This window comes from Schistocerca piceifrons, chromosome 1 (genome assembly GCF_021461385.2).
Source record: "Schistocerca piceifrons isolate TAMUIC-IGC-003096 chromosome 1, iqSchPice1.1, whole genome shotgun sequence".
Lineage (NCBI taxonomy): Eukaryota > Metazoa > Arthropoda > Insecta > Orthoptera > Acrididae > Schistocerca > Schistocerca piceifrons.
In genome coordinates, this window is record NC_060138.1 from 345,370,456 (window position 1) to 345,383,010 (window position 12,555).

At 38.2% G+C, this 12,555-nt stretch overlaps 1 protein-coding gene across 1 annotated transcript in view; it reads right to left on the bottom strand.

Moving 5' to 3' along the window:
- Positions 1-6,945: 6,945 nt before the first annotated feature.
- Positions 6,946-12,555, bottom strand: part of LOC124784057 (ankyrin-3-like) — a 291,446-nt gene continuing 285,836 nt past the window's right edge. The window contains exon 37 of the mRNA XM_047254070.1: positions 6,946-10,631. Within this exon, the coding sequence (XP_047110026.1) occupies positions 10,514-10,631 (118 nt within the window). The 3' untranslated portion in view covers positions 6,946-10,513. The remainder of the gene's footprint in view (positions 10,632-12,555) is intronic.

A 12,555-nucleotide genomic window follows, 5' to 3' on the forward strand; every position in this document is an offset into this window, starting at 1 on the left:
GCATACGAGTATCACGAATGAGCATTGTAATTCTAATTTTTTGTTACTGTTCATCCGGGAAGAGATTTTCCTATGTCCAGCCGGCTGAACACTGGGACTCAAAGTAACTATTGATGATACATGGTCATCCAAGGAAGAAGACAAGTATAAGTTTTATATTATTTATTTATCATTAAGAAACATTACTTACAGAGTGTTACAAAATTATGACAAAAGAAAAACAGTTTTGTCATAGATATTCTGAAATTGTGGTAGTACATTATACTCGATTTCAATTCTGGAAGTCAAAGAAATATTTTCTGTCACTAGTTATACGCAAATACACTTGGCATTTTGAGTATATGAACTTGGTTTCAGCTTTGCAGCCCTTGCTACAGCATCTCATCCAATTATTTTTGTCTGTAATTGGGCAGAGGTAAATGTTTGCTCTCACTTCTCCTAACATCTCTGTTTGGAATTTGAACTATTTTTGTACGTTTTGTAGGAGTCATTTCATGAAATTCAGATTCATATTCTGAAGAGTCAATGTCCTGTCTTGCAACAGTTGCAGCCGAACTCAGTGATTCACCAATGTAAATCTTGAAATCTAGTAAATCCATGACCGATATCTTTCCTACACCTAGTGCCTGCTGATCCTTTTTGTGATGAATGCACAAGTTCACAATTACCATGTCAATGAAATGGAAGAAGACTCTTACAGGCCACTTCTTCATGCATATGGAGATTCGATAGTAGGAAATCATTCTGTCACAAAGATCCACACCTCCCATTGATTTGTTATAGTCACTCTTTTGCTTTTCTGTCCCATCTTTTCACTACATTAGAAGGAGAAGCACCAGAGAATGTAGATGCTATTGTTACAGAACGATTATCGATCCATTTCAAAATAGAAATTTTTCCATCTTCTCTGACGAACTCGTCGAAGGAACCTCTCCCTCTCTTCATCAATTCCTCGTCTGCAGTGAGTTTCGATTTGAGAGCAGATGGAATATGGCTGACTAAAATCGCTCCTACTGCATATATTTTTCTTTCCATCAGGTATTGTAATAGTGTAATTGATGGGAAACATCGGTCATAATACACAACATGCTCACTGGAAAACCTACTCTCCACCAGCTTCTTCACCACAGAACCTCCCAAACCGAGATCTGGCTCTGGTTGTCCAGAAGGCCAAGTGCTTGCTCCTTGGTAAATGAAAAAGTCAAGTACTAGCCCATCAGAAGTTATCAGCACAAAATTCTTCAGACCGACTGAATTCAGCTTGTTCTTGACGTACTGTCTAAGAGATGTTTGCCATGAAAGGAATCATTTGTTCATCTATCGAAAGGTGGCTAGAAATTGGCAGTGAGAGACATTTTCTCCTAATACTGTCAAGGACTGGTTGCACATTCCATAGTTTGTTATCTCTCTTGAGTTCATCTGGAACACTCAGATTATTCACAAAGGAAAGTAGTTCCCCAATTTGAACATACGATTCCTTGGATCTGTAGTTACTGCAGGGTCCCTCATTCTACTGCGATAATACATTCTCAGTCTTGGTAGTTTCATACAACCTGTTATTATGTGTGCACCCACGAGTTTCTTAATTTCTGTAGCTGTTGCATTTAACGGAACCTGGTTATCCTGAGGCACCTTTATGTCTGTCTGCTCAGCAATGAGACGCCACATGTCATTTCCAAAATACTGCTCAAAATATCTTAGTGGTGTCCATAGTGCCATGTCATGCACTGACCACTCCTTTTCGGTAATATCAGCTGTGTGATCAATAGTAGATCCTTTTTTATCCAAAACATTTGATTTTCCAGCAGCCCCTTTTCTCATAGTTGAAGTGCTTGGGCTTAGGTTATTATTTTCAGTTTCATTCTGAAAGAAGAAATTATAAGTAAAAAAAACGTTTTTCTGACAAATAATTGAAATGCACTATGTTTTCCAACTTCAGTACTTTTTTGAGTAGGTATCTCATAAGGAAACTATTGTTGTAAATGAAATTAATAATGGAAGGTTTACCATGTCTGATGAACTCTCACTTTCGGCTTCAGGAACATACAAGTCTGTATTTGTAGTAATATCAAGGTCTTCCTCATCTGAGAAGTCCCTAACGTCACTGAAGTCACTGCCCTCTATTACTCTTAGCAGTTCTCTTTCGATTTCAGCATCTGTGAGTCGTTCATTCACGCCTGAAATAGGTGAGAGGAGAAATAGTTGTGGATCTTCAAAGTTAATTACAAAATAGTAATTACGAAAGAATTATGCACAGTTAATTTCATACACCTCACTAAGAAATGAGAAGCACAGGGATCTGATAGAGTAGATACTGCACCCAGAGATATTGGTCAATGATCAACTACACTCTACAGCAAAAGCAAAGCTGCAGCCATTTGTCCAGCCGGCTACATTATTTACTCTTTGAAATAATAATAACTCACGGATTTATGCTACTACACAGATTGTAATACAATTCTTTGATCTATTTACAACAATAACAATGATAAATAATACTAGAAAACTGAGTATAACATTCGTACTTAAGTTTCTTTCTGGAAGACATCGCAGAAATAGTGCCCATAGCGGAGGCCATGACACAATGAGCAAAACTTCTCAGTGTAGCCAACAGCTGAAAACTAAATTTAACAAAAAAAATTCTGGACACAACTCAAATGTCCAACATGCTGTACATATGGTTAAAGTAGAGAAAAATCCCTAACTTCTCTTAAAGAAAAATAGAGAAGTAGAGTCCAGCCCACTGTATGTGGGGACCGAAGGGGAAAGCATCTGATCCACCATTTTTTACCGTTTTTGACACTCAATTTCACCCAGATTAATTCACATTCGGAATCCGTGACAACCTCGCTCGATTTTATCACGTTTTTTACTGAAATAAACACGCCGCCGCCATTGGCGACTAACCTATCCTTACAATAAACATTCCAATCTGAGCATAGAATTTTGTTGTCATTGATGTCTGGTTTCAACCAGCTTTCTGTTCCCAATAATATCTGTGCATTATAACCTTCAGTAAACGATACTAATTCTGGGACCTTTCAGATGCTCCTGCAGTTTACTAAAATCATATTAATCTTTTCTATCTCTGATCTGCGAGGACCAAGGTTCTCTGAGATCACTGTGGCTGATTTAACAGACAAATCGTCTTTAATCCATAGGGAGGGGTTTTCTAACCTAAAAAACTCCATGTGCATGTCACACTTACTCCGCTACCCCAGTAGCCATTTCCTGCGTGCAGTGCACACCTGATTTATTGAGGGGAACCCTACAAGTCTGCACCCTATAGCAGAGGTCCAAAAATTCGCATCCGATACCATCGTAGAATCATCTGAGCCTCTGGTTTAGATCTTCCACTCTGCTCCAAATCACACTTCCCACAGAGTGCATTGTTCATTGGACGAAACAGATGGAAGTCAGAAGGTGCGAGATCCGGATTGTGGGGTAGACAAGGAAAAACAGTCCAATGAAGTTTTGTGAGCTCCTTCCAGGTGAGCAGACACATGTAAGATTCTTCAGTTTCCTGATACAGTTCAGAGCTGATCGTTGCATCATGAGGAAGGACATTAAACATAACACCACCTTCAGAGTCCCAGAAGACCATCCCCATGGTTTTACAGGCTGAGGGTTTGGTTTTAAATGAAGGAGAGGTGGATAGCACTGCCCCATGGATTGCCATTTTGTTTCCTGTTTGAAGTGATGAACCCATATTTCATTGCCTGTGTTGATGTTCCACAAAACTGTCACGTTCAGGCTTGCAAAGCGCAAGCAATTCTGCACAGATGGTCCTTTGTTGCTCTTTATGGTCTTCTGTTAGGCAGCGAGTAACCCAGTGAGCACACACTTTTGAGTATCCCAACTGGTGGACAAGAGTGTCTGCACAACTAACAGAGACCTCCAGTTGTGCAGTGAGGTGTTTGGTTGTGGTTCGTTGATCACCTTGAATGAGAGTGTCCACATGTTCCAACACTGCAGGAGTCACAGCTGTGTGCAGCCAGCAGCAACTTGGGATATTGGACAGTTTTGCATAACCTTGTTGATATGATGACAGATGCCTCGCCCAACAACTCTCTGAGCTTTAGTTCACAGCCATGTCACTGTAGAAATTCTGCAAGCACATATGGATACCTGTGATGCTCTGGTTTTCCACCAAAAGAAACTTATTAATGTGAGCCATGAGGAAAGAGGGTGGGAGCAGGGGTTGTGTAGGGGCGGATGAGTATATTGTGTAGGTTCGGTGGAGGGCAGTATGCCACTGTGGGAGTATGGGAAAGATAATGGGCATGATATTTCTCATTTCAGGCCATGGTCGAAACCCTGACGGAAAATGTAATGCAGTTCCTCCAGTCCTGGGTGGTACTGAGTTACGAGGGGATTGCTCCTCTGTGGCCGGACAGTGGGACTTGGGAAGGTGGTGGGAGACTGGAAAGATAAGGCACAGGAGATTTGTTTTTGTATTAGGTTGGAAGGATAATTACAGTCTGTGAAGGCTTCTGTGAGACTCTTGGTATATTTCTAGTGGGACCACTCGTCATTGCAGATGCAATGACCATGGGTGGCTAAGCTGTATGGAAGGGACTTCTTGGTATAGAATGGGTGGCAGCTGTCAAAGTGGGGGTATTGTTGGAGGTTAGTAGGTTTGATATGGACAGAGGTACTGATATAGCCATCTTTGAGGTGGAGGTCAACATCTAGGAAGGTGGCTTGTTGGGTTGAGTAGGACCAGGTGAAACAAATGCGGAGGAGCCGAGGTTCTGGAGGAATGTGAAAAGGGTGTTCTCACTCTTGATCCAGATCACAAAGGTGTTGTCAATGAATCTGTACCAGGTGAGGTGTTTAGGATTCTTGTTGTATAGGAAGGATTCCTCTAGATGGTCCATGCATAGGTTGGCATAGGATTGTGCCATGCGGGTGCCCATTGCCGAATCGCAGATATGTTTGTATGTAGCACCTTCAAAGGAGAAGTAGTTGTAGGTGACGATATAGTTGGTCATGGTGACTAGGAAGGAGGTTGTTGGTTTGTAAACTGTTAGGCATTGGGAAAGGTAGTGTTCAATAGTGATAAGGCCATAGGCATTGGGGATGTTAGCGTAAAAGGAGGTCGCATCAATAGAGATGAGCAGGGCACTGTGTAGTAAAGGGACAGGAACTGTGAAGAGTCAATGGAGGAAATGGTTGGCATCTTTTATAAAGGAGGGTAGGTTCTGGTTGAAGGTGTTGGTCAATGAGAGTAGAGAGGGCGTTCTGGGTGGCTGTGTTTATGGACTTTAGGAAGCATGTAGAGGTAGGAGTGCAGGGAGTGGTAGGGATGAGCAGAGAGATGGGCTCCAGGGAGGGGTTCTGGGATGGGCCTAAGGATTTGAGGAGTGACTGGAGATCCTGCTGCATTTCTGCAATGGGATCACTGTAGTAAGGTTTGTAGGTGGATGTATGACAGCTGCGGAGTCCTTCTGCCAGGTAATTCTTGCAGTTCAAAACAACAGTGGTGGAGCCTTTGTCTACAGGTAGGATTATAAGGTCGGCATTAGTTTTTAGACAGTGGACTGCAGATGTAAGGTTAGTTTGCATGTTGAGGGGCTTGGGGAATGATGGTGAGGCAAAGTTTGAGATTAAGTAATTCTGGGAAGTTAACAGGGGTTAATTTGAGGGTAGTGGGGGTGGATCACTGTTGGATGGAGGAGTGAACTGGGTTAGGCAGGATTCAACATTGGTCTTTCGGTGGGTCTACTTGATAGGGTTGGTGGCAAAAAAGTGTTTCCACTGTAGGGACTGGGAGAAGGAGAGAAGGTCTTTAACGAATCCGGCATGATTGAATTTGGGAGTGGGGCAAAAGGTGAGGCCTTTGGAAAGCACTGATATTTCTGTGGTGCTAAGGCTTCTAGAAGAAAGGTTCGTAACGGTGTTTAGCATCTTTTTAGGTTCTGGATTCGGTGTGGTGGTGGGAGGGAGTTTTGGAGGGTGGGGTAAATGTAGTAGCTCTGCAAGACAGGGTTTATCGGCTATGAGGGGATGTGAAGGATGTTTGGAGATAGTTATAGAGATGGTGGACAGTGGTACTTCAAGGCAGGAGTAGGAAGTGAGCAGGGCAGAGAGCTTTCTGAGGTGGCATTGTGCATGTTGCTCGAGTTCTGGGAGGGAAAGTGTTTCAATGCGTGTTATAGGTACCAGGAATTTGGGATTGCATAGCAAGAGAATTTTGCAGATGGAGAGAAGGTACTGCAATGAGGTTTGGGTTTGGCTGATAGGGTTTTGCAGGACTATGTTGGTGGGGGCTAAGGACTGGTGGAATCTGACCAGGTGGAGATAATTGTGGAAGGAGGTTTGGCAGTCGGAGATGGGTAATTTTATGGTAAGGCAATTTGGGGGGATTCTATGAGCCAAGAAACACTGCAGGAACAGTACGTGGGACTGAGTTCTGGCTAGTTGTTGAATGTGTGTGTGTGTGTGTGTGTGTGTGTGTGTGTGTGTGTGTGTGTGTGTGAGTGCACGTGCGTGAGTGTCAGTCGTCTATTTTTGATGAAGGCCTTACGGGCCGAGAGCTTTATTTGTTACAATCTTTTTGTTGTGCCTATCTGTGACTCAGCGTCTCTGCTATATGGTGAGTGGCAACATTCCTTTTTATAGTATTGTTACATTCCATCCTGCATTTTCCATTGTATTTTTTTTCATGGTGATACTTAAAACTTTATGACTGTTCCTAGATCCTGGAAGAAAATGGGCAGAGATCACTCAGAACCAAGGCTAAGAGGGAGGGAGCCATAGACATAGGAAACACCATCAAAAGGAGATGGATGTAAAATACAGTGTATAAGTAAACACTGATCCTGATTCAGTACAGACATGATAGCAGTACCAAATAAAGTTAGAAGTAAGGATGGATAGAGAAGAAGAAGAAGAAGAAGAGAAAACACCAAATAGAGAAGCAACACAACACATCAAACAAGATTTAAACAAATAAGAGGTGGCTTTATTTTATTTATATTACATTACTGACACTTCTTAGAAGCTATAGATGCATCATAATAGCATTTTAAACTTTAGTTGCATAAATTAAAAAAAGTCTCACACACAATGACGGAAATTACAAACACACGGTTTCTTACTTCTTACAAGCTAATCAAGCTTTTTACTGTGAATACACAAACATTAATCACTTAGCTGTTTTCTGATAGATATATATATTTTCATTACATAGTTCATAGTTTGTCCTTAACGTAACATAAGGCAACAAATTGGTGCTAACCTGCTACAGTGCAACTTCTGTGCAGTGGCCCCATTACTTTTAAAAACTTATATTGAAATGACCATTTCTGATAGTATTATAAAATAATATTTTAAATCCCACTATTCCACCTTCCTGGAACTTGACATATTTATACACTCTGTCCCACAGTATTTCTTCATGTCACCAATATCCTAAACTTTATGTTTAAGGTGACAAGAATATAGCAAGAAAGAGGAATCCATGACAGTCATACATAATGAACATATTTTATACAGACAATGTTTTGCTATATGAAAATAAAAATCTCTGAAAATATCTATGCAGTGTTTCATAATCTGTGCTTACAGAAGTTATTCTAAGCATAATAATTCTACTAATGTTTTACAATATATACAAAACCTCTGGTGACATTGCATAACCTAAATAAGAAAGTGTTGTTTAGTAATTCACATCTTCCATTCATAACATTTATTTCAAACATCACAGAAATATTATACAACAGTTCTCAGATGGACTAAAATATTTTCTTTACACTTCTTATTACAAAATAAAACAAAGTGTCATAAAAGATCTCAAAACTTGTTGCACTTCTCAAGCAATTAACAGTAGACAAACTACTTTCCACATTTTTTTAAATTTAGAAAACTTGGAGTTACTAATATTGTTACTATTACTGTTTAGTCAAAGTATTATTCTTTATGCAAAATTTAATTGGAATGAGGTATTTATTTCTTGTTAGGCATACTATTTTTCTCTTGTGAATAGTAGAGTAGTATTGCATTTTGGTATGGAATGCAAACAAATGCCAGGAGATAGGTGAAAAAATCATTACTGACAGTTCCATTTAAGGTCACCCACAAACCACAAAATGTCTGCTTATGAAAGATCCAATTAAAAAAAAAAAGTCACCACAACATAACCTACTGATAAACACAGAAGAAGAACAAAGACTGTACCTGTGCAAACAATAGTTCCCATGCAGTATCTGACACCATTTATTGTAAACTATGGTACTCCAAATGGAGCAAAATGAATACAATTTAGAAAATACGATACAAGTGCTAATATATCATTGGTCTTGAATTACTAGTAAAAGCTGCAGTGTAATGGGTTTGAGGACTTTCAAGAAATTTTACATCTCACATATTTCACAACATTGATCTAAAAAGTCGTATGTATTTCCAACAGCAACTACCTATCACTCACCAATTCCCCCAAGTATTGGGTGCAAATATTTTGTTGATGAACAGCTGTTTAACAACACTTGTGAATAATGCTGTGTGCTGTTAACCTAGGTCTCCACCAATCAAGCAACATTAGGTTAAGTTATTATTTTAGAAAGTCAAAATGATTTTGTACCATTACGTCAATATATACCTTCAGCATCGAAGACCATGAGAATCAATCTTGCCTTTGGCGTTTATCTTGAAGTACCTTCAATAAAGCTTAATGTAATTTATATTCTATATATACAAAATATTATGAATTCTTCTTGTAACTATTTATTAAAAATTTCAATATTCAACAGTAACTAGCTTCTGCAAGTCATATGGCTTCAAAATTCAGTTTCAAATTAGCTAACAGTCAAACAAACTTCCATTGCCACATACAAAATATGACTCTCCTAATAATTCTACAGGTATCTACATTTATTGTTTGAATAATTTGCATTTCTGAGATCACTGTCTATTATGTCTGTGAAAGGCATCTATTAAAGCACATATCTGTGTGTGTGTGTGTGTGTGTGTGTATGTGTGTGTGTGTGCACCTATGGCCACACATGCATGTGTGTGTGTTACAGACTGCCAGACTGCTTAAGAGAATAATACATTATTCCAGGACATTAGAAAATATGATACATGCACCAATGCATCATTTAGAGCTTCTACAAGGAATTCCAAATCAATCTCCACAGCAGAAAACATTTTCACAAAACTGTACCTTGCATTGGCCACATTCCAATTATACTGGTACTGCATGAAGAAGAAAAATGCAGTTGTAATTGCACTTAGCTCCTTCTGCTTTATTGGTTGTAATTGGAAGTTCACAAGTCCATTATTCCTAAGAATTACATTCAAAGCTGAACAGGTAGGGCATACAAATCAACAGGCGTATTAACAGTGACACTTATCTTCTGTCAAGGAGCAATGTAAGAGCTGATGATCAGTGACTCAGAAAGACAAATTTCATTGAGAAAAATTAGGCACACTTCTATTTTGATACATTATGCAACTCTATGAATTAATTTATATTGCTGCTTCAATAATCAGTTTATCCTTATTCCATTATTACAACATATACTTGTTTTCCAATTAGCTTCTGTTACAAATTCATCAACTAGTCTCTTCATTTCTGCACTATAACTTTTTGAGGAACAAACAAGCTGAGAAATGCATGATAATCTATGACATTCTTTACTATTGTGGCACTAACATAGCACCACACAATAGGCAGTGTAGTAATTTGTGCTGTGAAAAGCATAGTATAAATGAGCTGGTGCATATTTCTCAAAATATTTATTCCGATAAGTACAATAGAAAAAAAGGGCAGGTCAAAATTCTTTAACAGCCACTTCCATTATTCAAAATATTTACAAATTACATCAAAAATTAATACCTTTCAATTTTGTTTGCAATCAGAAGCACAAATTGTCACAATTTAAATATCAGCTGTTCACTTGTCAACAATGCTTTTCTGTTAGCTTGCTCTTTGGGGTTCAGCAACAAGAAAATCATTGAACCAATATTACCTTCAGTTTCTAATCTGAAAGAATTTACTTTTTCAGTTCAATAGTGTCAGACAAAACAATGTATACTCTACATTTGCAACTACAGATCTAAAGTAATATTTTAAAAAGGAAACAGAAGAAAACAAAATTAATTTTTGAGATTTTGACACTCTTCTCTTTCTATATCTTTGCACATCAATGAACTTATTTTAAGTCACAAATGACACGTTATTTCACAAATATATATTACAGTCCAGTTTGATGAACACAACTCATACAAAATAGACTTCAAAGCTCAAAATATCTGAAAATAAGTTGCTGTATTTATTTTCCTCAAAGTCTAACATGAAAGATTTCTCTGAATCTTCTGTTTATAAGTTTTATAAATCCCACAGTGAAATAGAGCAATGAAATATTTAAGAAAAATTTTAAGCAGCACCATCCTCAAGCAATATGCTTTACTTCACAATAAATAATTACAGTCCAAATCAAACGTAAATTGTCTTCTGCAGTATATCTTCTGTAGAAGAAAATACCAGTTTTTTTTTAACATTTAAAATTTATGGCTGTTTACGTTCATCTTGCATGAATTTATCAACTATTTCTTGCATTGACTGTCTTAGGCCATCACTTGGTTCCCCTGTGGATGACGTAGTTACTGTACGGGTGGTCACTGTCCTGTAATGTAAAAAAGCTGTTATAGGACAATTAAATATAGAAATACAAAATTGATTCAATGACTTCAGATATTAAAAATCTGGTATTTTTTAACATTACAGAATTTCTGCAACTGGAACACAACTTTATAATTATCTTAACCATGAGACGCAATTCCATAACTTTATTGACAAACAGAGCAAACCTTTGCAGAAGAAATCTACTTGATATCAAACTGGCTTACCAATATAAAATAGTGTGGTTCTACGAAAATAGGTTGATCAACCCAATATTTATTAGTGGTTTTGTTCAAATAATGTGAAATGATGCACTTGTTGCACCAGTTGTAATCACATTAACCTAACCGACCAACAGAATCTAAAATTGTAGGTATGATTTGTTTCGAAAGGTACTATTGAAAACCATACAGGTTACGAGAATAAAGTCTAAAACGAGAAATGTGAGTGGCTGATGACTTACAAAATCTATTACATGTGCCTGTCCCCTTGATAAAACATTACATCAATAATTTAATACATTACGATATGAATTACTGGCCAGTACTTACAATCTGGAGGGGAAATACGCGCTACTGCTGATAGACACGTAAAAGTGATACCCTTCCTAGCTTTCGGAACTACTCTCATCCTCACAACTGCTGAGCTCTGAGTGACCTGCCATTCCTTTTTAACATTCCCCAACCTACCCCTCTGTCCTCCATGAGGAAGGGAACTACTGGTGCAGAAAGCTATGGAATGTATTGCTTTAATTTTCACGTGCAGGATCACACATTTAATCTCCTGAAAGTAAGTACCAACCAGTAACCCCGTCTCATAATTTATTAGTTTCCTTTGTTGATTTTTTCTTCGATAGAATTAATTCCCATAGTAATTAGGGACACACAAGCAGATCAGACACAACCTTGGTAGTTGAAATTCCGTCGGGGAATATAAATAATGAACAGGGAGCCCACTGGTGTGCCATTCCTCTCCTGTACAATTACCATTTCTCTCCCGTCGCTATCTCTCCCTCCCAGCCGTAAGGCAGTCTTCCCACCAACCCTGCCTCCTACTCCCCACCTCCTTTTCCTCCACCCAATACAACCCTGAAACCAGTCAAACAGCATAGTCGGTACAATGTAGTCAGCCAAGATAATATAGTTATGCTGGTGTATGTGTATTCCATTAGCTCTGAAGAAGATCTGATCTGAAAACTTAGTAATGTTTTCAGCCTTGTTCATGTATATAATGACAATCCGGGCCTCAACTATGAGGTGAGCTTTTAACTTAATGCATTTCATTACTCAGATACAGTCTTAATGTTCATATCGTATTTGTCTTATCAGCTGCTAAAATAGAGGACAAATTGGCTGACAAACAAAGCTCTATATTCTTGCCCAGTTACAGAAGACAATCAATAAAAACATACAGCACCACATGCAGTCTGCATGGCATGGGGACTTCACACTGTTTGAGTTGGAAATTATGAATAAAGGGACTGTGTCCTATTCATAAGGATGAGAGAAGCACTTGCATTCCCTGACCATTTCAAATGTTTAGGACCACATGATTTGACAATGTAATGGGGATTCTATTCTGCTGAGGCAATACTGACAAAATTTTATGGTGTAGTACACAAAGAAACTAAAATGAAAAATTATGTAGTAAACATACTTAAATTAAGTGCTATGAAATTTTCCACAGTTTTTTTTCTGAAAATTCACATAAAACTGTCATAAAAAATGTAAATGGAAAATATATACAATTGCACTGAAAGTGCTTACAAATATGCTAACTAATATTATTGTTTAGCTTAATGATGACCATCATCAAAGAGCTGCAATTTTTGACAAATATCCTACATTTACTGAAGGTTAACATTTTACAAATTGTTGCATTTACCAACTTCTTTTCACAGACAATGCATTTATTGCATATTGTGGATG